The sequence below is a fragment of the Monodon monoceros genome, unplaced genomic scaffold (assembly GCF_005190385.1).
Source record: "Monodon monoceros isolate NGI ecotype Baffin Bay Population unplaced genomic scaffold, NGI_Narwhal_1 Super_Scaffold_5, whole genome shotgun sequence".
NCBI classification, from domain to species: domain Eukaryota; kingdom Metazoa; phylum Chordata; class Mammalia; order Artiodactyla; family Monodontidae; genus Monodon; species Monodon monoceros.
Genome location: NW_021703782.1, coordinates 7,324,956 through 7,350,737, shown reverse-complemented (window position 1 = coordinate 7,350,737; position 25,782 = coordinate 7,324,956). Strand labels below are relative to the sequence as shown.

General features: G+C 47.2%; 1 protein-coding gene across 2 annotated transcripts in view; it reads left to right on the top strand.

The window, feature by feature from the left end:
• The window catches only part of GATA4 (GATA binding protein 4), a 48,108-nt gene that overhangs the window by 11,195 nt on the left and 11,131 nt on the right, over positions 1-25,782 (top strand). The window contains exons 2-3 of one of the 2 annotated variants that reach the window (XM_029203911.1): positions 23,581-23,747; positions 24,772-24,897. In XM_029203911.1, coding sequence (XP_029059744.1) covers positions 23,581-23,747; positions 24,772-24,897 — 293 coding nt within the window. Of the gene's footprint in view, positions 1-23,577; positions 23,748-24,771; positions 24,898-25,782 lie in introns of both variants that reach the window. The other variant, XM_029203912.1, reaches the window with a different exon arrangement.

Here is a 25,782-nt window from a genome sequence, read left to right as displayed (position 1 = left end):
AGGAAGGAAGGAAGGGAGGGAGGAAGGAAGGAAGGGAGGGAGGGAAGGAAGGAAGGAGAAAGAAAATCAAATCAATCCAGGGTCTGATGGCAGTGCCCATGACAATAGTTCATGCTGGCTGTTACAGCAAAGCTACCATAGTAACATGTCACCTTCCTGAGCTTACCTGGCATCCACTTGACTTCATGCAGTCTGTGTAGAGCAGGTTTCCATGGCTACCTGCCTCATTTTAAGCAATAGTATCTGTGAAATTTCAAGTTTGATGGGCTAATTTTATTTTTTCTTATAAAATACTTAACTACTAAAATGTAAAAACAACGGTGGGAAACCATGGGTTAAGTGACCTCAGAATTGGTCTCAGTTTGTGGTTCCTTTGGTTTTGTTTTTCTGTTGTTCACTAAACCCATTCAGTGCCTAAGGTCCCCGCAGGCCGCGGAGATCCGCAGAGGGTAGAGCTCTGTTACAAACACCAGTACCAGACACACCATTTGCCTCATCAGCCAACCAGCCAACAAATATTTTTTTCCTGCTTCCTGTGAGCTGAGCACTTGTTAGGCTTTGGAGATCGAAAACGAACAAGGCGGTCTCTGCCTCCCAGGAGCCTACAGTCTGGCAGGGGAGGTAAAAAAAAAGTGAGAGTCTGAGTATATGGAGGGCTCTAGAGGGGTAAGTCTGGGTTCCACGCGAGTCCAGGATGCCAGACCAACAGAGACCAGGCTTCCTGGAGGAGTGGACTCCTATAGGGAGTCTGAAACGATGATTAGGAGTTTGCTGCATGGGAGGAAGGACATGGTAAGCTGAGGAGGTCTCTTGAGTTGGCTCTTCTGCAGTGTCGGGGGGTGGGGTGAGGGGGCCATGCAGCAGGCAGAGGCATCTGGAGAGTTCGGACTTGGCCTGGGGAAGAGAAGACTTAGAGAGTGGAGGGGCAGGATTCAAGTAGCATTTTGGATATGTCGTTCTGGTTATAGTGTAGAAAGGCTAAAAATAGTGGCTCTTGTTTGTTTTGCTTTTGCCTCGCTCCTGCAAGGTAATGACCGCCTTTCCTCTGCATTTCTGCACCCGTTCCCACTTAGAGAAAGATGTCTGATGGAAAGGAAGAGGCTCGCTGTGAAGATGCTGTGGAGGAGCTGTGTGTCTGTGGGTGCTTTAGCAGTAGGGCACAGTGAGGCTGGGCGGCTTGTGTCCAGGCTGAGGTAGAAGAAGGGGCAGAAATCCAGGCTGATTCTAGTTCCCAAACCAGATCCCTGCCCTGGAAAGGATGGGGCCGTGGCTGATCTGACCTCAGAGGTGGGGTCCCACCTTCTTCTTCTCAGTGATTCTGCCCGTAAAGGTGAGATGTAAAGGGCCAGGAGTGGCCTGAATAGGAATACAGATAATTACAGGGGAAAATACTGTTTATGCAGGTGTGCAAAGCCAGATGCCACAGCACCTCCCTCCCAGGAGGGTTAGAGGTGAAGATGAAGACTTTAAGTTCAATTCCTGCCTTTTAAACAAGTTTTTAAGAATATGTTAAATTTCAATCATATGCAAAAGTAGAGAGTGTCTACTCATCCCCCAGCTTCAACAAATGTCAACTCTCGGCCAGCTGTATTTCATCTGTATCCGCCCCCCCCCCCCCCGCATTCCCCTACACTAGGTTATTTTGAAGGAAGTTCCAGACAACTTATCATTTTATCTCTAAATACTTCTGTCTGTATCTCTAAAAGATATAAGGATACTTAAAAAAAAAATACAGCCCCAGGACCAGTATCACTCTGATACAGTTAACCACCACTCCTTAATATCATTAAATATCCAATCGGTGTTCAAATTTCCCATTTGTCTAATTTTCTTTAACAATTTGTTCAAATTGGGATCTAAATAAGGTCCATACGTTGCCTCTGTTGATGTCTCTTAAGTTTCTTTTAACCTATAGTTCCCCTTTTACTCTCTCTTCTTTTTCCTGCAATATGTTTGCTAAAGAAACTAGGCTTTTCTTGTAGGTTTCCCACAGCCTGGATTTTGTTGATTGCATTCCCCTCATTTAACATGTTCCTCTGTCCCCTGTTTTTCGTGTAAATCTGTGATTGGAAAAATAGGCTAGGTAATGTTCAGCAGCCGTGGACGGTCATTGCCTAGATCTGTTATTTCATCAGGGGTTGCAAACGGTCGCATTCTAATGCTCTCACCCCTTCTTCATTTATTAGCTGATACATGTCTATAACAGTAAAAAAATTTTTTTTTTTAGTTTATCAAATATTTGGTTACCCTGAGATACAGTTTGTATAGGAAAGGCAGGATAAATGCTTGCTTCTTTCACTTTACTTTTCAGTGTTCAAAATAATGAATTAGTTTCCTAGCATCCTTCCGAGATTACCAGTGAAATAAAAACTTCTTAGTATCATTAAGGACTCATGGATTTAAACAGATATGATGTGTTTTATCCCATGTCCTTATTATCCTGATTGATGTTCACATTGTCCCATCTTTTGCCAGTGGAAACTTGTCCAAATTGTCTACTGAGTTCTTTTGACAAAATCTTGGTTTGATCCTTTCCTGCTTTCCATACTACAAAATGTTCCAAGCTCTTATACATTTTCTCCTCCCAGACCTGGGTTTGGCTATCTCTCCAGGAAACCCAGACTCCTTTTAGTGAGAAATGGTATTTGGACACCACTCTTAGAGTTGGCTCTGCTAGTTGTGCTTTTTGCTGTTGGGTTAGTCATTCCGTATAGAGAGTTAGGAAATACTTCCCCCGTCCACCTGAAGATAAGATAAAATACATCATGTATGGATGCTAATACTTCCAATTCAAATTTAGGACTGAAAGACTTTCACTTCCCTTTATGCATCCTTTTTTTTTAACTGTCGTAAAATATACACAACATAAAATTGACCATTTTAACAATTTTTTCAGTATCACTTCAGTTGGCATTAAGTGCATGTACATTTTTGTGCATCCATCACCACCATCTGTCTCCAGAACTTTTTCATCTCCCCCCCGCAGTGAAACTCTGTATCCATTTCCTCCTCTCAGCCTCTGGCAGCCACCATTCTCTTTTCTGTCTCTAGGAATTTGACTATTCCAGTTACCTCATGTAAGTGGAATCATACAGTGTTTGTCCTTTTGTGTCTGGATTATTTCACTTAGCATCTGTCCACAGGGTTCATCTATGTTGTGGCCTGTGTCAGAATCTCCTTCCTTTTAAAGACTGAATACTATTCCGTTGTACGGATAGAACACATTTTGTTTATCCAGTCATCTGTTCACGGACACTTGGGTGGCTTCTGCCTTTTGGCTGTTGTGAATCGTGCTGTTTGTACCAATATCTACTCGAGTCCCTGCTTTCATTTCTTCTGGGAATGTACCCAGAAGTGGAGTTGCTGGATCGTGTGGTTTGGAAGTACCACCATGCCGTTTTCCATGGCGACTGCACCATTTTACATCTTTAAATCTTCTCATCCACACCAAGAATCTTCATCCTCAAAAACCCCAACATAATTCCTCGTTTGCTTTATGCCGTAACATCCGTAAGAGCCTGAGGAAACCAGTACCAACGCTAAGCTTGACCCTCGGTTACTGAAACCTGTTCTGTCTGTTTTGGTCATTCCTTGCCTTTTGGCTTCGGATTTACCTCCAGTGTTTCCAGCTCTTGGCTTTGGGCTCCTCTGCAACTACACGAGCTGGTTGCTTACGGCAACTCCCCCTACCTCCTGCTGCTTGATGCAGCGCTGCACCCCAGAGGACCACCTTGGGCATCTGGCATGTCATCCGCCACATCTTAGACCTTTTCCCAGTGCTCCAGCGGCCTGGTTGTCCTTTAGGGGCCAGCAGGGTTGACACAGTGGGGCCAGTTGTGGAGGACCTTGAAAGTCGGGTAGAGGAGTTCAGGACTTTATGAATAGAGGCAAACATAATTGAAGCAATAAATTGGGAATACATACACACAGAGGTGTGTGTGTGTGTGTGTGTGGGAGAGAGAGAGAGAGAGAGAGGGAGGGAGGGAGGCTGGCATGGAGACAGAAGGCCTCTGGTTCAGTTAGAGGCTGTCAGAGGCTTTCTCTAGCCTGGATAATGAGTGAGTGATGGCAGAGGACATGGAAGGAAAGGCCTGAGACGTCACCAGGCTAGACTGTTGCAGGAAAGGCATGGGTGAAGACAGTGGTATGTGTCAGCTTCCATGCGCCCCTCATCCCCCAGTTTACACGGGCTGGGGGTGGTCATCCCCTAGTCGCTGGCCCAGAGGTGGCATCTGAGTTTGCTTCCCTTCTCTGGGAATCTGAACTGTTCTTCCACCACGCCGCCCTTCCACTTAGCTGATAATCTCCCGGTGGGAGTGGGGGTGAGAGAGAGGGGATACACGGTAGCAAAGGGGATACTGGATCGAGGTAGGAATCCTGGATTTGAGGCCTCACATCCCTGACCTGTTGTGTGGACCAGGCCAATGTCACTTCTTCCCTTGTCTGGGATTCCACTTCCCCATCAGGAACACACACCCCTTACCCCCAGTACCTTGATTTGCTGCACTGAAAAAGTCTGGAGGAACTTGTGAATAGGGAGTTGAGTAAACTGTTAGGTAGAATTTCTCACCCACATGTTCCCATTTAAGGCCTGGGGAATCAGAGGCATCACTTCCCCCTTTGCCTGGTAGCCTCCGACTGCTGGGACAGCCCGGAAAATACCTGGCCCTTTTAAGCGAGGCCACCAAGGAGAGCTGGCAGGCTCTTATTTGACTACTTTCCTGTGGAGAGAAGGGCAAATTCTACTGTATTCCAGAGAATCCTTGGGTTTTACTGCTTAGCTTGGAGAGTCTTGGCCTTTGATGGCAAGGCCAAGATGGTGGGAGCTTCTGAGCTCAGCTCTGAACTCCAGAGGCCAGGCTGCCTGCTGTCTGTCGTGGGGAAGAAGCGCCTTGGCAAGCCACCTGGTATCTGATGGTCTCCTTTTTCCTTCTACCCTAGTAATTCCACAATGGCTTTTTCATGCACACAACTTTGGTCTCTTCTTCTCACTCACCTGCCTGTGGAAGAACCAGAAGCAAACAAGGAAGAATCAAAGAAATCAGGTTCACATTGCCTCTTGGTAGCCAAGAGGGAGCAGAGGTGGATCTTGTCGTGAATGCAAGAGAGCTGGGGTGGGCTCGTCTCTCCAGGCAGCCTTTGACTCACCTACAGGCAGAATCCCCGAGAATCGTACACAGCCAGCGTTCTCACCGTTTCCATGGTGCTGTCATTTTATTTGGATTATAGTTCTTCTAGATTGAAAGTGTTTCCAGGGCAAGAATTATACCTCACTTAGTTTGGAGTCCATGATACGATTACATGGTAAATACTAAGTAAACGTTCATTATCTGAAAAGATAAAATCAGGAATTCATCACAAAGTATATGGCCCCTCCGGCTCATATATTCATACCTGTAGTCCGGGTCCACTGAGACTGGCTGGGAGGAGGGAACCATCCTTGTAAAAGGAACCTGAGGGGGAGGAGTCCAGGGACGAGCATGGCCCCATCATGATCAGTTTTACAGGGAGAGGGATCTGGTGGGACTGGGGTGTGGGGAGGGGAGGATATTGAAGAGCTGTTAGAATCATGCTCAGGCAGCCCAAACCTAGGAGGTGGTGGGAGAGGGGAGAGCAGAGAAAACTCTAGTGATGTGTCCTCAAAGGTAACAGCAAGGAAACAGGGCACCTAGGGGTGGGACAACGTATTGGACATGGTGGGCCAGAGGCATGGGGGAGGGACAGGCAGGTGGGATGTCCAGGAGGCAGGTAGCCGGGGCTGGAGTCTGGGATCATCACTCTGTTTGAAGCCATGAGACCAGGAGAGAGCCCCCAGGGTCGTGGGGACAGTGACGGGGGGCTGGGGGGGCAGTGCTGGCCTCCAGCAGAGGTGGGAGGGGTAACAGCTAAGAGATGCCTGACAAGAGGAGCTAAGAAAGGAAGCTGAAAAAATCGACAGTTACGTGCCCTCCATTTTCACCTCGCAAAACCCACCTGAGCTCATCCTTTGATCCTGTGATGCTCTGCTGAGCCCTGATGGTGCCCCCTTGGGCTTCCTAAGGCTCCCCCCCCCCGCCACCAAGCCTTCACATCCTATCAGAATTCTGGCCCTGGAGCCCGTCTCCCCCTGCCAGTGTATGGAGACTTGCAGAATTTCGCTCATCAAGTTTGTCCTTTCCAGCCCGTTGAGTGCCCGAATCCACTCTTTTCCCTCCTCCTCACTGTGAATAGATTCCTTGAGATCCTTCTTAGAGAGCCTCTTAAGGCACCAGGGAGAGTTTTGTGTATACAGGTAACCGCCTCTCAAACTCATCATAACAAACGGGCTCAGGAACTCAAAGATTCTCTGTAGAAACAAACTCTCCCGTCAGACTCTGTTTAAAGGGCATAAGTGCCTGTTGATTTGGGAGGCTGGTCTCTGCCTGCCTGAAGTGCTTCACAGAAGTGACAAGACACTCTCCTTCAGGGAATGTTGATATTAAGTTTCCTGCCCTGTGTAAACACATCTCCAGGAATAGCATTAATAAAGGAGACCCTTTTCCCAAGACAAAGCAGGAGGGGCGGGGGTGGGGCGGTGGAGAAGGACCAGGAGGACGGATCTGCCGGGCCAGGGAGAGCTGGCCGAGCGCACCATCTGACCAGCTGTTCTCGGTGAAGGCAGAGCCCGTTAGCTGGGCTGGTTTTCGTCATAGTCACAACTCTTGCTTATATTTCTTGTTGGGACGTCCATCTTTTTACTGTTTGACAACTGATGACGGGGCGACGGAAGAGGCTTGTGGTGGAGGGAGCGAGTCTGGAGTCAGACATCCGATTTAAAATTCCAGCTTTATTACGCATTGCAATGTTCCCCACTTTTCACATCCGTAAAATTGAATAGAAGCCACTTCGTAGGGTCATGGTGAGTAATAGGAATAATGTTCATAATGCATAGTACCTGACATGCGGTAAGCATCCTTAAGTGTTAGTCACTGGTCACCTGTTAGTAAATGTTCACTGTTATCATTAAACAGATATTATTTCAAACAGGATTTTTTGGCTCCACTAATGAAAGGTTAGGTTGCCAGGTGGAATTAAATGAGGGTTTTGTATTTGTTCAAAGTGGCCTTCTTTCTCAGTATTAGTCTACATTTAGGGACATAGACCCCATATCCAACTTAATGTCTGTAATTTCTTCTACATATGGGGGGGGGCACATGTCCATAAGGCTAATGGGGCTTGTAGACACCTGAAGAGTGACTTTTGTCATAGCTTTGGAATGTTTTTTAAATCCTTCCGAGGAAGGTGGAGTCAGTTGTCTGCCTCCAGTGAGAGCTGAACAAAAGGGAAAAAACGAAGAAACCACTTAGAAAGGAAGAAGGGTTGTGTGGTGCGTCTGTGGGGGGTATGTGTCCTGAGGAGGCCCGGCTGGGGTCTGTCGCTGGGAGTCTGACAGTAAATGAGAACCCCTTCCGCCTTGAGCTGCTTCAGTGGGGTCTTCCCTGGGGTCCAAGTCCAGCACCACTTGGTTAACATCATCATGGGAATTCAGGGAATTGTGTGTGCTGAGGCCACCGCACATGTGCCTGAACAGCTCTGTTGAGGCTGGGCTACTTGGGCAGTCTTCCTTCCCTCGGGATCTTGCCGCCACAGGATTTTCCTTTTGTCTTGGCTTTTCTGAAGTTGCTGCTACCTCTGAGTTTCTTTCTGGAAGACAGAGCCGTAGGAAGACCCTGCCATGAGGAATCTCCCCAGCTGGGCCAGCAAACCGGAGCCATAGTGGTCGAGATCTCACTGATTTATTTGGCTGCTCAGTGCACAGCTCTGCATTTGTTCCTGATTTTTAGCTTTTGTTTGTTTGGTTTTTTTTGTAAAGATGAATAATTGATTTAAAAGGGAGAGACCCAGTGGCCAAAAGGTGGAAGCAACCCAAGTGTCCATAGACAGATGAGTGGATACACGGAACATGGTGTGTATATGTACCATGTGGGGATTCTGACACAGGCTGCAGCACGGATGAATCTTGAGAATATTATGCTGAGTGAAATAAGCCAAGACACTGCGCATGGTTCCACTTACATGAGGGACCTAGAGTAGTCAGAGTCATAGAGACAGAATGGTGGTTGCCAGGGGCTGAGGGGAGAGGGGAGTAGTTATTTAATGGGCACAGAGTTTCAGTTTTGCAAGATGAAAAGAGTTCTGGAGATGGGTTGTACAACAATATGAAAATACTTAACACTACTGAATTGTACACTTAAAACAGTTAAATGGTAATTTTATGTTTTGTGTATTTTACCTCTGTTAAAAATAAAAAACAGAAAGAGAGACGGTGTAAAAGCTTAGCAAGTCCCCAACACTGCATACTATTTGCCTCCACAAAGGTATAAGCGGTATTAATCTAAGAGTTGGTAGTACTATCTCTTCTGAACTTGTTCTATAAGATTGCTTTTCTGTAGCAGCTTCACACTTTTCCTGAGATGTCTGCCAAGTTTGTGAAAGTTGTAAAAGGATGGGTTGAACTACTAGACCTTTGTCATCAAAAACGGTCCAGGAGCGCTGGGATTCAGCTGCTGCGCTTCAGGTGGGAGAAAGAAGGGCTGAGAGCTGGGCGCTGTGAGGCCCCCAGTGTGGAGAAACTCCACATCTTTATATGGAATTTGTAAATGTCTGCTTGGCCTCAGAGTTCTGAGACTAGAGTGAAAAAAGGAGAAAGAAAATAAAACTAACCCAATAAACAAGGTATAAAATATACCCTGATCTCCATGTGTTTATAACTTGGTTTAGGAACAAAATATAGTTTGGAAGAAAAGAATGAAGTCATACCAAGAGATGTAAATGACACTCCAAGACAAGGATACGAACAGGCAATTGAAGATCAATGTGATAAATTGCCGAATAAACCCATGGAAGCATCGGGTTAGTCTAGGAAGGCTCGCGACAGGAAAAGGAAGAGCAGGTGCTAGGATGTGAGAAGGATGCTTGTACAGTGAAGAAGCGGGGGCTTCCCTGGTGGCGCAGTGGTTGAGAGTCCGCCTGCCGATGCAGGGGACACGGGTTCGTGCCCTGGTCCGGGAAGATCCCACATGCCGCGGAGTGGCTGGGCCCGTGAACCATGGCCGCTGAGCCTGCACATCCGGAGCCTGTGCTCCGCAACGGGAGAGGCCACAACAGTGAGAGGCCCGCGTACCGCAAAAACAAAACAAAACAAAAACAAGAGTCGTTATGTAGTTCTGGCATCACTTTTTGCCCCCGCCGTGAGGCTTGTATGACCCAGACAGAGGTTGCACCTTCAGCCTGGGTCTTGGAGCGAAGCACACATGTATAACAGAACTGCAGCCAACTTGCAACTGACATGTACTGTGAACAGCAGAAAACAAATCTTTAATATAGTAGGCCACTGAGATTCTGGGATTGTTTGTTACAGCATAACCTAGCAAAAGCTATCTGATATATTGTTAAACAGCACCAAAACCAAACATAAGTGTTTTCTGAATATATATATTTTTTCTCTTTAATTCCTCTATATCTGTTACAAGTTTTAAAGCAGAATGTGACTTGAGCACTGCATTCCAATTCACAAAACTTGGCTCTGAGTTACTTTTCAAGGACTTTACAACATGTCTAGGTAAGCTTATAATTTTGCTACTCTAAACAGTACTTTTCTTTGGAAAACAAGTCCGGTGGATAGTTACTCCCATCAAGTTGGTTCAGTTTAACATACTAATTTCTAGAAGCCTGGCACATGCAGTCAGTAACTACAGGGGATGGAAGGTTTTGAACATGTCTATAACGTGCCTAATATATTGTAGAGATATGTACAAGGATGCCTGTTGCAGCATTTATTACAGCAAAAATTGAAAACTACCTGAATATACATCAATAATGAAATTGACAAACTAAATATGATATGTGAATATAATGGAAAACTATAAAGCAACTCAAATAAAGTAGCTCCACATGTATCAACGTAATTAAAATGCAGAAGCATATTAATAAGAAAAAATAAAACTTAAGGATACAAATCATGTTATTTCTATGAAGTTTAAAACATGCAAAAAAATTATATATTGCTTTTTAAAAAGTATGCACATATATTACCAGAGTAAAAACATTCACGTGAATGAGAAACCTATTCAAGATAGAGGTTTTTTCTACTGAGGGAAGGAGGAGACGGATGGATACACAGGAATCAACTGTCTGCAGTGCTTTATTTCTTTCAAAAATCAGAAGAAACTATGGTAAAATGTTAAGATTTAACAAAGCTAGGTGCTGGCTTCAGGAGCCTTTTAATGTTCTTTTCTTCTCAATTACTGAAATAGTCCATGTTTTTTAAAAAGTAAATTTGTGAACATAATGTACAGTGTGAGGGCATTCATGTAAATTTAAATTTATACAAAGCCATACTTAATAATGTTCAGAGGTACGTATATATGTGTGTAAGAGTATAAAAATGAATTGGAAGAATATACACTAAATTCAAAATAGGGGTTGGTTAAGAGATGGTGATAGGGAATAAAAGGGATTGTTATATTATTTTTGGTACTTTTCTGTAATTCTAAATTTCTAAAAATGAAAATTATAATTAATAACAGAAAATGTCTAGAAATAGAAAATTTGTTAGCCACCGTTGCCTCTGAGGAGTGGGATAATGGTAATTGTGGAGACTTTTATTTTTCATGTGACATCTTTCTGTACTGTTTGAATTCTTTTTTTTTTTTTAACATCTTTATTGGAGTATTTGAATTCTTATAGCAGTTATGATGTATACAATTTAAACATAAATTAGGAGGAAATAAATATATACATGAGAAGAGTTACAATGTAGTGCCAAGTTAGATGATTCAAAAAGTAGGGAGCTAGAAATCATCTTTTCCAAATATTTCATTTTTGAGTTGCGGAGACCAGAGCAAGAGAGGTAACGTTACTGTTGCTGAACATTTTGGCCTCCAGTTGCTTCTGGAATTGGGTCTCATTACTCCCAGCCTATAAATCTGGTAAATGTAGTTTGTGATATTGAAGCAAAGGCTGGACCCCATTCACATCATAGGCAGAGCCCTGAGAAACACTCCTGCAGCTATACTTCTGCGCCCTCTAGTGGTTGGAGGACTTTCCTCAAGGCCACTGTGTGTAGATATAGATATGTCCAGGGGGATTTGGGAAGAGTCTGGTTCATCCTTTCACCCGATCAGCTGCACTATCTCTGTCTTTTTATGTCAAGCTTCCTAAATAAGATTCTCTTTGAAGAAATGGATCTGCAGCTTAAAAAAAACAAGTGACATCAAAATCACTGGTGCAGAGTCATTTATACATTTGATCTGATACTAATCTGGATAATTTTAGAACTAGGAAGGGCCTCGATATGTGGTCTGACACCCCCATTTTACAAAGAAGATCCTGGTCATAGGCGGGTACAGCGAGTGCTGCCTGGGTCCATTGCTAGGGAGGGACACCGTCGCCCGGCCCTGCTGTAAGCGATCTTCATCCTTATTTTTTGTTTTGTTTTACGTCAAGTGAACTCAAAGCTAAACAGAGCCCTCCTGACTCTCCTTAGAATCACATTTCATGCGAAAAGCTTGCAGGGTAACTAGGTGGATTAGCAGGAGAAGAAGATATAAAGTGCTGGTGATTGAGTTTAACCTTAGCTTGATTAAATAATCCTCAAGAAAGCCCCAGAGGGGGAAATGGTCCCGTGTACACAGTTCTACACCGTAGCGCTGCTCCCCTTCTAAAAGGCGTAAATCTCCCCTGAAATGCCTCCCTAGCATTCAGAGCAATAAAGAGGTCACATTATATCTCCATAAATCTCCCCAGCTGGCTGGCTGGCTGCTGCCATTCCAGGAGGTGAAAGGAAAGTTGTTTCCTTTTGACGGCCACTGGGCTGGAAGGAAAAGCCTTTTCCCTCCAGACCCATTGTCTTGATCCCTGAGGGAGCTGGTCTGCCAATTTGTTCAGTATTTCCTTTCCCTCCTGCCAGCTTGTCACAAGCTTAAAGAGGGGTTGCAGAGTCAAACGGGCCCAGACTGCCTTGGTATAAGTCTCCGCCTATGGCCCTGATAAAGGGCCTGGCGATAGCTCCCTCTCAGTCTTCCCAATTAATAAAAGGAACAAGGTCTAAACAAGCAGTGTGCATGGGTGTAACTGAGCGTTAGAAGCCAAGCCAGATCCGCCGGGGTCTGGGGCCTAAGCCTGCTGAGAAGGCAAGGCCGGGGGGCCCTTGGGACAGGAACCAGGGTGCTCTGAGAGATGACAGCGGGTCGGTTAGACTGAGAACCCGCTTGGAAAATGGTGGGAGATAAGATGCTCTTGTGGGAAATCAAAAAAGGGAAACTTCCCTGCTCTAAATGAAACCTATTACTACATGAAAGAGTGACGATGCTAGTCAGGGCATGTTCATTTACTTTATTTAACCTATGAAAGAATTATTTATTGCAATTAGGAAGTAAATTAGCATAGTTCAGTATTCAAAATGTTCACAAGAACATACAGTGAACAGTATCCCTGAGCTACCAGGTTACAGTCTCCCTGGAAGCAAGTCATTATTATCAGTTTCTTGTCTATCCTCCTAGAGGTATTTTTACTGTGCATACAAATAAATCTGTGTGTAGATGCCTGCCTCTTCTTTTTTAAGAGAGTGTCATGTGCCCTGTTCTGTACCTTCTAATATTTCACAGTATATTTTGGAAAGAATTCCATATCAGTGTGTAAAAGATTTTCATTCTTTATGGCTACACAGTGCACCCTAACTGAGTTGACAGTAGTTCCATATTGATGAACATATAAGTTGTTTTCCCAGTCCTCTGCCATTGCAGAAATAAATGCCACATTGAGTATCCCCATACGTCAGCCATTTTACGCGAGCGCCAGTGCATCTGCAGGATAAATTCCTGGAAGTGGAATTTCTAGATCAAGTGTGCAAGTGTTTCTACTCTTCCTGAGATACCGTCATATTGCCCATCTCCCTAGCCCCCGGCAGTACCATGTCCTGCTCTCCATCAATACCTGCCTGCTTGTTTCCCCACACCCCCCTCCCGGGGCACAATTAGGTAACTGAGGCAGGCTGGCAGGAGGCCTGGACTCCAAGGAGCCAGAAGCAGCGCCGGACTTTGTCCACAGCAAGATGGGCAGACAGCTTTTGATTAGCTTGTCATACGTCCCCACACTTTCTGGTCCTGCCCCCTGTGGAAAGGACCTTCGTCTTTCCCTCTGTGGGGTGGGAAGAACAGTCTGTGCCATAGTGGATACCTGAGCCCAGAGAGGGCCACCTTTGTGGGAGGGGAGGCACCTGGGCCCACAGTGGAGAAGACACTTTGTCACTGGAATGAGAGGATCATGGGAAACTGAAGAAATGAAGTAGACATCTCTCTAATCCCTCGACTCCTAGGCAGAGATGCTTTTGAAAAGTAAATTAAAAATTGTATTAGTGTTTGGGATTCACAGATACACACTAGTATATGTGGGAAAAAATGGTATTAGTTATTTTGTAACAGCCTTATTAATATGCATTATGCAAGTAATATGTAACTTACATTCTCTAAAGTTCACTCATTTAAAGTGTGCAATTCAGTGGACTTTAGTATATTCACAGAGTTGTGCATCCGTCTCACAATCAACTTGAGAACATTTTCATCGCTCCAAGAAGAACCCTGAACCTATTAACAGTCACTCCCATTCCCTCTCCCCCAGCCCCTGGCAACCGCTAACCGACTTTCTGTCCCTGTGTATTTGCCCATTCTGGGCATTTCGTATGAATGGAACCACACATTCAGTAGTCTTTTGTGACCAGCTTCTTTCATGGTACATGATATTATTTTTAACCATCCATTTCCCCCGAGCTCAGGGCTTTGGCATTGCTGTTCCCTCTGCCTCTAGCCCTGTTCCCCAAATACAGAGATGCTTATTTAATTAGCTACTGATTTAATGAATTTGAGCTGTGTTATAGGAAGAGAAAATCTAAACATAGTCCATGTAATTGTCATTTTAAAAATCAACTCAAATTTTCATATTTTTTTTACTGCAGCTTAGTTTTCTTACTCATTCCCCTATCAGTGGAGATTTGGGTTGTTTCCAGTGTTTTGCCATGAACATCTTTTTTTTTTTTAAATAAAGTTATTTATTTTATTTACATTTTATTTTTTGGCTGCATTGGCTCTTCGTTGCTGCGTGCAGGCGAGCGGGGGCCACTCTTCATTGCAGTGCGCGGGCTTCTCATTGCGGTGGCTTCTCTTGTTGGGGAGCACGGGCTCTAGGCACGTGGGCTTCAGTAGTTGTGGCACACAGGCTCAGTAGTTGTGGCTCGCGGGCTCTAGAGCACAGGCTCCGTAGTTGTGGCGCATGGGCCTAGTTGCTCCATGGCACGTGGGATCTTCCCGGACCAGGGCTCGAGCCTGTATCCCCTGCATTGGCAGGCGGATTCTTAACCACTGCGCCACCAGGGAAGCCCTGCCATGAACATCTTAAAAATAAATATTTCTCTCTTCCTCTGTCTCTCTGTGTGGTGGTGATGGGGTCCTTTTGGTGTATACTAATGAATTATTAGAGCAGTTTTATCACTAGCAAGTGTGGGCTGGTTTTTAATGCATCACAGAGCACTCTTCCACATCCATCCATCTGTATATATAATTATATGTACACATATTCTGTCAGCCGAATTATGATGTTTGTCCAGGAACATGCATCTTAGTGGCCAGGCAGGCAGACCAGGGGCAGAGCCTTCAGATTGACACCATCCTACTGCTGCCTCATTAGAGGCTTTAGGATGCTGATTTGTTGAAATCTGATCGGTCAAAATGCACTGAGTTTCTGCTGTGTGCTGAGCACTGCAGATGGAGTGACCCAGCCTGAGAGCAGCGTGGTGCTCGCAGGGCAAAGATCAGGTCACGAAATGTTCTAGAAGCTTAAGTGAGTGACTCACCATCTCTGGACCTTGGTTTCTTCCACTGCATGTCCACGGAGTCACCCAAACACCTCTTCTAGTTTTTCAAGACTGCGTGCTTGCCCTCCCAGAAGCCTTAGAGCCAGCACAGGGCGACCAGGATGAGGGGCTGTTCAGAACTTACCAGGCCCAGAAAAGGAAGGGTGGGGTTTGGGCTCGGTACCCGGAGTCCAGGAAGTAGCAAACATTTTCAATGGCTGATGGCCACCCAGGGATCCCGTGGCTGTAGCCGAGCCGAAGGCCGAACCCCGAACCCAGCCTGAACCCAGGGAGCTGGGAGATGTCAGTGACCAACTAGAGAACCCAGCATTTAGAGCAGTTTTCGGCACCTCTTTCCTCGCATTCTGCATGCACCCTGCCTGGGAGGTGGTGGCACTGGGGAGAAACGAGTGTGCAGGGGACCACGGGGGAGTAAGCGTGTCAGGGTTGTAGGTCTCATACCTGGAGTTCGGCCGCAAGTGGCCATACGTCTGATTTTAAGCCTGTTGTCCCAGAGTAATTGGTAATAAGCACCTTTCCCTCAGAAGCGTGCCATTCTGGATGATGAGGTGTGTGGCATCCAAGCCAGCCCGAGGGGTGTTAGAAAGGAGGAGAGCCGGTGGTCCCGGGTTTAAGAGGGTGGAGGCTACAGGACAGGGTGTCTGCTGAATGCAGCAGCCTATAGAGACCCTGGCTAGTCTTCACTCAGCGTCCCGCAGGGTTCTTCCCCAGGCCCCTCGGGGAAGACTCCAGGCAGCTCATCCACTGGGTAGAAATGGACAGGAGGGAGCCCACAGCGGACGAGGAGACCATGGGCAAAACAGTGTTCGTAAAAGCACTTATTGTTAGAAGGGCAAACTACCGACGTTCGCAAGAGTTTTACACTAGAAATTATAACACAACACAATCTTTGAGTGTTTCCTGCTCAGTTCATTTGCCTACTTTGAAGACGTTCTCCCAGCCCATGAATCACAGGTGGGAAGGGCCACAGTGACCCTCTCCTGGGAGTCTACGGGTGTTTAACTTCCAGATCTGGCAAACGAAGTCACATTCTCAGAACCTAACACCATAGAACTCTAAGTAGCCTCGTGGCAGTCTGCATCCATCATGGACTTAACTTTGCACAATGCAGGAGACTCAGGACGTCATGGTCACTGAGGGTCAACTGTGAATTCTTAAGCACCGAGAAATTTCTCCTGGGCCAGTGACTGACCCATCTGTCACGGGGAAATTTTTACACTGTAATTATATCCCCACATGTGGGGATTCTTTTTGTTGTTGTTGTTGGGGGGTAGGAGTTTATTTATTTATTTGTTTTTGCTGTGTTGGGTCTTCGTTTCTGTGCGAGGGCTTTCTCTAGTTGCGGCGAGCGGGGGCCACTCTTCATCGCAGTGCGCGGTCCTCTCACTGTCGTGGCCTCTCTTGCTGCGGAGCACAGGCTCCAGACGCGCAGGCTCAGCAGTTGTGGCTCACGGGTCTAGTTGCTCTGCGGCATGTGGGACCCTCCCAGACCAGAGCTCGAACCAGTGTCCCCTGCATTGGCAGGCGGATTCTCAGCCACTGCGCCACCAGGGAAGCCCATGTGGGGATTCTTGAAGGCCACAGAGATGCAGGCTAGGAGGCATTTCCCAAGCTGGTGCGCTGGAGAGCACTGAAACACACGTGCCCTGAGACGCTTCTGTTATCAGGTGAGCTGGGTAAACAGGGCATACCTGCGTCCTGGACTTCCTGTGGTCCTCGCCACTAACATGCCATGTTGCGACCCTAGACTGTCTTTCACGTACTGATTTTTGAACTGTTCGCGTTGATACTGTCTGCTGCTGGGAAGAGAATTGAGTCCCCAACAGGATGGTCAAGCCATCTATCTGCCGGCAGGAGCTGGTGGGACTCTGGGCCCACAGTTAAGAGGCTGCCCAGTCAGTCTGGGTTGAAATCCCAGCTCCTCTATTTCCTGGGCAAGACCTAACTTCTCTGAACCCCAGTGACATTCCTCTTTCCGGGCTTCCCTCCCACTTTGCTCCTGCTGTGCACACAGACCAGGTAGGAGTGAAGGTAGATACTTGGGAGCCTGTAGATATTCAAGGGAGGAGCAGGTGGTCCACAGAATGGAAAGATAGAGGCTTGGCTCTTCCCACAGCTCCTTCAGTGACAGGCATTGGTTGCCCAGTGAAGTCTTCTCCTCATGTTTCTCTGTGTGATGCGTAATTTTTCTTAGCTTATTAGGGGGTATTAACTCTTGGGAATATGCTGTAAATATTTTCCTCCAGTCTGTCATAGCAAGAGTTGTTCTTCAACCTCTTCTTTCTTTCCCTCCCTCCCCTTTTCTCTTTCTCTTTCTCTCTTTCTCCCTTCCTTCCTCCCTCCCTTCCTCTCTCTCCCTTTCTTTCTTTCTTTTTTCTTTCTTTCTTTCCTCCTTCCATCCTTCCTTCCTTCCTTCCTTCCTTCCTTCCTTCCTTCCTTCCTTCCTTCCTTCCTCTCTCTCTCTCCCTCCCTCCCTCCCTCTCTATCTCTTTCTCTCTCTCTCCATCCCTCCCTGTTTTTGGTGCTTTTGTTCCTTCCTTTCAGAATGTCCTTGCTTCTTTGTGATTTTTTTTTAACCTGACTCATTCTTTAACTCTCACCTCAAGCCTGAAGCCAGGGTCCTAGGTAAATGCTGGAGGTGTGTGTGTGTGTCTGTGTGTGTGTGTGTGTGTGTCTGTGTGTGTGTGTGTTGGGGGTTGTGGTGGAAATCTATTTCCAGTACAATTACAGTATTCACCCTGAGAAAAGTTTAAAGGTCTCTCATATTATTCCGTGGCTATCCAGAAATGTAGTGTGCTAAATGTTTCATATAGATTATACTCAGCTTCCTTGTTTGTAAGTTTCTAAAGCTGTCTGCCTCTCGTGGATCGGGTCGGGATGTAGTGGATGCTTTCTGTGAACCCCAGCGTTTTGTTCTGGGCGCTCAGAGGCAGGGCCCCCGGCTCCGGCTCCGCAGGGCAGCTCCAGCCCAGCCCAGCGGGAACCGCTTCTATTCGGCAGGAGCTTCCAAAGTAGGTGCTCTAATCCCGCCAGCCTGACGTTGCCTGAGCTGTGTCCGCCCTCCCCGCGGCAGCAGCCTGTCACAGGCTGGGCCTGACGAAGCCCAGAAGACTGAAGCCTCAGGAGCTGCCCCAAAACCTCGGGGTTTGTTTGCTTCTCACCAGGCGCCAGCCCCTGGGACAGAGCCGGGCCTGTCAGGAAATCCAGGCACAATCTCTGCTGAACTTTGGATGGGACTCGGGGCTGGGGTTCAGCATGGGACGTCTGGGTGGGGCTGGGGACTTTGTTCCTGAAGCCCCTTTGGCTCCGGGAGGTCTCCGGGCGGCCCCTCCCCTCTCTTTGCCGGCCTTAATTTGCAGCACTGAGTCGCTATCCTGGGCATGGGTAATTTGCGTTGTGTTTGTGTGTCTTCCCTCCGCAGATCGCAGAGAGATCTAGGATGGCTGAGGATGTGCTGCTGGGGGGGGGGGGCGGGGTAGTGATGCAGTCCAGGCGTCACTGCAGTTTGTTACATTGAATGTAATTATTTGTTTTGGGTTGTGCATCCCCAGCTAGACGGAAACAACTTGGGGCAGAGATTTTTGCCCCAACTTGACCTCGTATATCTCTATGTCCAGCACCTGCTACAGAGGCAGGTAGAGCAGACACACACGGCAAATGTTTGGGCTCCCCACCAGAAACCAGATGGACTCAGCACCTGAGGGCTGAGGGAGAGGAGGGTCTCTCCCACCCGGGCTCGGGCTCAAGACCCAGCTCCCCTAGCAAGTGGAAGCCCCTCCAAAGAGGGAGGGTGTGACGGACACCCCTGTGGTGGAGCTCAGCGCAGAGCCAGGCTCTGTGGCTCTGACCCAGCAGCCGGCACACGCATGGCCCCATCCCTCAGCCTGAGCTCTCTCTCCAGCAGTCAGGAGACAAACCAGCTTTGGGGCCGCGCCCAGTGGGTGTTGCCAACCGCTATCCCGGCCTCTGAGTCCTCTCCCTCCTCCCCTCCACCTCCCCTCTCTTCCTCTCCTGGCGTTCTTCCTCCCAGCCCTGACTCGCCTGCTGGCCTGTGGGTGGGTTCCCCGAGACGGATGAAGCCGGGCATGAGAGGTCAGGTCCCTACCCGTGATTGCGTCAGCTCTCCGTGGGGAAGTCAGGGTGGGATCCTTCAACCTCCTGGCCCCCATTTTTCTTTCAGGCACTTGGGTGGGAGTAGTCTGCCTTAGTTCCTAGGACTATCGGTACTAAATTAGGTGCCGAAGAAATCAGGCTGGGTTTGTTCCCCTCTTTAAAAAGAATTTTTTTAAGTGGGGCATGGATGGAAGTGAGGAGTTAGAGCCCCATTCTTGGGGTGAGGGCACGATTCATTTTCTCCTTTTGGTTGCTAAAATGATCATGAATTAATATTTCCCATGAGCAGAGCCCCGAGACCTGTCAGCCTGCCTGCGAGTTCATTCCCTGCCCACAGGTCTCAAACTGGGCCAAGTCTGAGAGTGACAGACAATTTACAATTCTGAGAAAAGGTCAGATTCCCAAATCTCCTGGCTCTTTTATCTGTCCCTCCCCCAACATCCAGGCACCAAGGTTCTCCCTGGTTGTCCCCACTCCGTCCCAAACCCTCCAACCCTGACAATAACCCATCATTGTTATCTCATTTAGTGTTTGCAAAGCACTTTACAACCATTGTTGTGAGTTTTTCCTCTTATTTACAAAGTACTTTACAACTATTATTACAAGTCTTTCCTCTGAATGTGGGGTAAAGCTGACCCACTTCCGAGAGCTGGATTCCCACTGCCTTCTAAGTGGTTGGTCCAATTCCCGTGATGCCCAGCACTGGGTGGGCGGGGCTTTCGTAATTCAAGGCCATGGCTGTGCCCTTCCTTATTAGAAATCAGGCTGCTGCCCACTTGCCCTCGGGAAGTTCCACCCAGTGCATGTCTGATGAAGTGGTTATTAGCAAGGTTCACACCGTCAGATGATGGTGCTGGTTTGGGGCTCCCAGCCTGTCACCTCCCACCTCCCCCAGAGTGGGTGCTAAACAGCAGGGTTTGAACCTCTTTCTCTCCCTTCTTCAGTTCAAGGGGGGAAATATATGTATGTGTCAGATGTAAGAGAGTAAAACAGTCCCTTCCCCCAGAGTGTACTGGGAGCTGCTTGAGGTGATCAAAAAAATTTTTTTGTTTCGTTATTTTTTTTTCACATTTTAAAAGGTAAGCAATTATTACATTACAGAACGGTGTTTTAAAAAATGAAAAATCCAGGGACTTCCCTGGTGGCACAGTGGTTAAGAATCCACCTGCCAAAGCAGGGGACACGGGTTCGAGCCCTGGTCCGGGAAGATCCCACATGCCATGGAGCAACTAAGCCCGTGCGCCACAACTATGGAGCCTGTGCTCTAGAGCCCGCGAGCCGCAACTACTGAGCCTGCGTGCCACAAGTACTGAAGCCCACGTGCCTAGAGCCTGTGCTCCGCAACAAGAGAAGCCACCACAATGAGAAGCCCGTGCACTGCAACGAAGACCCAACGCAGCCAAAAATAATTAAGTAAATTTAAAAAATAAGAAAATAAAAATGAAAAGTCTATACAATTTGATTAGCCTAATAGAAGCCCCTTCCTGGTAGTCTCAGCTGCCATCACAGTGTATTTGGTGTTTTGCGTGATGCATTTTTCATTTAACATGGGAGGTAGGCATTTTTCTTTATTGTTAGGTTGTCTTTGTCATCATCATTTACAATTATGTAACGTTCCATTGAGTGGGTCGGATGGCAAGATTTTCTGGTAGAAGATATGGAAACTTTGCCCATTTGGGGGTGTGGTGGTTTGTAAGGAGATGTGGTGCATCTGAGGGATGCTTTTAGGAAGCACGGCCTTCACCTCCCCATCCTTCCTTTGGCTGCTGTTGTAACACCTGACTCTTCAATCTGGGACTTCTACACTTCCTACCCTAGGCAAGAAGTCTCTGCCACCGTAATGCCCACCTCGTTTAAGATATGTGGCCCAATTGTATTCAGTAATGTTTACTCCTTATTGATACTCCGGCCCGATCTACCCAACCAGGTCATTAGCATCCTGAGCTCCTGTGACATCTCTCGGAGTGCTGAAATAGCAGATGCTCAGTTGCCAACCTCCAGTGCCTTCCCCCAGCCTGTAAAATGGTTGCTTGACTGTGTAACCCATTCCGTGTGGCAAGAAGGCATTCCTAAGGCGAGCCTCGGTGCTGGGTTCTCAAGGTAGTCAGGCCAGTAACCAGTAGAGAGACCAGGACTGCTAGGGAGGCTCCTGGGCTGAGATCCTGTCCTGGGTGTAAAACAATAAATATGAAGAGAAAAGGGAATCTCCCCTCCAGAAAAGAGGAATGGATGGAGAAAGACCCTCTCCCTGTGCAGCCTTCTTTAGATGAACTGGAACATAGGAAAGAGGTTGGTTTGCTTATCTTTAAAAGGAAAAGAGTGTGAATCTTCATCGGTGAGAGGCACGTTCTGAAATATTTATGAGTGAAATGACAGAATGTCTGGGATTTTCTTCAAAAGAAATCAGGATGGGGGAAAGTGGGTGGAGGAGGTGTACATGAGACAAGATTGGCCACAAATTGTTGGAAGCTGGATGGTGATTAAATAAGAGCTAATATTCCTATTTGGGCCACTTTTTAATATGTTTAAACGTTTTCATTGTTAAAAAAAAAACAGACTAATTGGGTTGTGCTCTGTTTGGACTGGAAAGGTGATGTAAAAAGCCCTCCATCGTGATTTAGACAGGAATGCAGGGGATCAATTTAGAGGCTGTAGCGCCATCTAGTGTTGATTGCAAACACTCTACAAAATGAGGACATTGCCAGCGCCCCTCCTTGGTCTGAGGGCCTTTTGTGAGCTCCCCTGGCCTTTCCAGTCCCCTCACCGGAAGGCTGGGCCGAGGGAGCAGGGCCACTGGGCAAAGGCAGGTGGAGGGTGACGTGCAGGTTGTTCACTCCACGCCTCCCCCCGGGTTTGGGGAAGCAAGCCGAGAACAGGAGTCATCGTGTCATGTGCGGCTCTCAAGGCAGGTGACCTTGCTGGAGGGTTCTCAGTGTGACCCAGGTGCAAAAATAGCCTCTCTTGTGACCGGTGTGTGCTCAGCTCCCCGGCCTGAGCAAACAGCCCCTCACACCTGCACACTGTTTACTCATAGTTACTTGTTTGCAGGTGCAAATGACTGTTTGTGTACCCAGAGTTGAGGAGAGGGCCTCCACCATCCTCTTCTCCAGCCCGAGTTCCCTCAGAGCAGGTAGCGAGGCCACAGGACTAGCAGAATGTGCGGCCTTAAACCCCAGGGTAAGGGGCTAGGCTGATGGAGGGAGAGCTCTTACCCTCCTCCCCAAGTCTCCCCCCTGAACTAGAGAAAAATCCACTTTTGCCTCTGGTAGTAGGACAAGAACAGTCTGAACACCAGGGTGGCTGTATTTAGGGACAGAAAATTTAGAAAGGATATAAAAATGTTCAAAATAGGAAGCATTTTGTATACATGGAGTCAGAGAGACTTCTGGAGGTTCTGAACCAGACTTTATGTAGATCACAAGGAATAAGGAAACTGGCCAAGCCTGTCTCAGCAGGATGACTGAAATGGCCACGAGTGAGATGAGTCAGTTGTTGAATTCTATAGACATGGAAGACAAAGGTGATGGGGAGGGAGGGGCCTGTGAGTGCAGGGAAATGGCAGGGATGGCCACGTTCCTGTGGACGGGCTCCACTCTAAAGCACCATTGCTCATAATATGCACCTTTATTTTATGTTCCAATAAGCAAAAAAAATGTCAAGCTGTGACACAGCATATCATACGGATACATTGAAATGAGAAAAATGAGTTACAGCCTTTTTCTGCAGGAAAGTTTGAAAATTTCAAGCACTTTCAGAAAAAGATAGTCCCTCTGGCTCAGTAATTCTGTGTCTAGGGGAATATCCTAAGGAATAAGCAGAAATGCTAAGATTAGCTTTCAAAATGAGCGGTGTCTACAAAAGTCAGAAACTGGCTAAGTAGAAGTCCAATGAGAATAAAGGATAGTGCAGTACTAGCATGGGATAATATACACTAAGATACGTTTATAAAGAATTTCTAATGTGGGAAAATGCTTTGGTATGAAGTGAAAAAATGGGCTCAAAATGATACAGCTTGACCTCAAGTAGACAAAAATATGTCAATATATAAAACGTTGCAAAGGATCTAACAGAACAAGATGTTAATAACATGGTGATCTTTGAGTTACAGGATTATGTATGATTCCTATATTTTTTTACACATTCCAGCATTTAATTTTCCCGAAGTAAATATTTATTATATTTTTATTGAAAAGGAAATGGAATCTCAATTTTGAAAGGGAAAATAGAGAGAAAGAAGGTCTTGAGTGGAACTCAGTGTTAGGTGAAACCCCGCCCCCGCCAGGCTCTGAAGAGAGAAACCCAGGCGCTCGTGGTCTCTACCACACTCTGTTCCCTTTCTCATGACCAGGGAGAGCCTGCTGTGTCTGGGATGCCGGGGGTAAGGTCCGCTTGCTAGGACAGCCCTCTGAGCCGGTTCCCAAGGCTTAGGGCCGAGCGAGGAAAAGCCAGGCAGCCCAAAGCGATCCGTCTTCCACTCCTTGCAAGGAGAGGGCATTATTTCCTTGGTGTCTAGATTCTCCGCTGTGAGATTTCTGGCATAAACAGAGAACTAATCCTCTGTATTGTTTCCCACCCAGTAGATATGTTTGACGACTTCTCGGAAGGCAGAGAATGTGTCAACTGCGGGGCCATGTCCACCCCGCTGTGGCGGCGGGATGGGACGGGACACTACCTGTGCAACGCCTGCGGCCTCTACCACAAGATGAACGGCATCAACCGGCCCCTCATCAAGCCCCAGCGCCGCCTGGTAAGCCAGTGCCTGGCGCCCGGCAGCCGGGCTTCTCTCCCTCTGTCAGCTCCTGGCTTCAGGGCTCGGCCTTGGTGGGAAATTCCTGGTTTTGAGTTTGGGGCTTCAAGTCATGTTTCAGAGAAGGTGCAGGTTGAAGGGCTGGATGAGCAGCAAATAGTAATTTCTTACACCTTCGGAGTTGGCTTGAGCTACGAGGATGGTCCAGGCCATTTAGTTCAACCCCTTAATTATGCAGAAATGAACAGTGAGGCTCAGAAAAGCTAATGGCCTTGCCCATGGCCACTTAGACACTGAGTCTCCCCTCAGGGACCAGAGTCCAGACTTCCTGCTCCCCGACCCAGCATTGTCTGGTGTATCGCCTATGTTCACATCAGCTCCACAAGGAAGGCTAATTCATCCTTTCTGTGTTGTGACTTACCCTGTTTTCAGTTGATCCGTTGATAAACCCAAAGACCAGGGAGATTATGTGGGGCATGCTGGGCCCTGTGGCTGGGGAAGAGTTGGAACCAAGTTTTGTCTCCTAGTTTCCTGGTCTTTTCTACTAAAATTTGATTTTGACCAATTTGAACTAGCTTTCCACAGATATTAGGGAAAGAAGAACAGAGGGGATAAACCCTGGTGCTTCCCTTTCTTGAGGTCAGTTTTTGAAGGCACTCGGACACAGTAATTCCTCACCCCCACTCACTCCCGGCCCCTGAGGCCCGGATTCGTTCTGCTTTGGGGAGAAGCTTTTCTGCCTACAGTGTGCAGGGCTTGCTGGGCTTTTCCCTGACGCGAGTGACTGATAATGTTGCTGACGCCGCAGTTATGACCAGGATCTGCCATCCCCCTGCAGCACAGCCCTTTTGCTCCCACGCCCCCAGGAGAGGCTTAGGGACGTGGCATCCGAGCATCCGGTGCGGTGGCTGGTCTGAGACTCTCACACAGCCATGCCCCACACTCGCTGCCGGTGAAGCGAGATGCTGCGGCGCCTGCCGTGTCCTTGTCCTTGGACCTGAAGGGTCTGTCTCCTGTGTTGCAGTCCGCCTCCCGCCGAGTGGGCCTCTCCTGCGCCAACTGCCAGACTACCACCACCACTCTGTGGCGCCGCAACGCCGAGGGCGAACCCGTGTGCAACGCCTGCGGCCTCTACATGAAGCTCCACGGCGTAAGGGTCCCCCGACCGTGTCCCGCGCTTTCCTCCACCGCTCGGGTCTCACCCTTCTTCCTGCCTGCAGATCATAATTCATTTTCTCCTTCTTAACAAAGAAATGTAGATCTGGAAGGGACCTTAGAGACTGTCGTAGTGAGTTAGGGTTGCTATAGCAATACCATAGACTGGGCGGCTTAAACAATAGCAGTTAACCTCCATGGTTCTAGAGGCTGGAGCTCCGAGATCAGAGGCCAGCAGGGTCGAGGGAGGACCCCCTGTCCAGTGGCAGACTTCTCTCACTGTGTCTTCACTTGGTGGAAGGGGCAAAGGAGCACTGTGGGGTCTCTATTATAAGGGCACTAATCCCATTCATGAAGGCTCCACCCTCATGACCTCATCACCTCCCAAAGGCCCCACTTCCTAATACCATCACCTTTCATGTTAGGTTTGTGCACATATGAATTTGAGAGGGACACAGACATTCAGACCATAACAGAGACATTGCTATGGAACATCATTTCCATCTTTAACATTACATAAGTCTAATTCCCATTTCACAGGTGAAGAGACTAAAAAATAGTCTATATGTGTGTGGTAGTATGATATATAACAAAGGTAACAATTCAGTGGATAAGGGATAGCTTTTTAAGAATGACTGTATTGACATAATCTGGAAAACAAAAAGAAAACTTGACCTCTACCTCCTACCAAAAGCAAAAATAAACTTGGATGTATTAAACATATGAAACATAAAACATCTTTAAATAGAGACAATAAAAATACTAGAAGAAAATGTAGAGGGGGAGTATTTATATAACCTTGAGGATGGGAGGAGACGTTTCCTTCAGCAAGTTTTCAAAACTCTTAAGTCATAAAAGAAAAATTAGATATATTTGATTG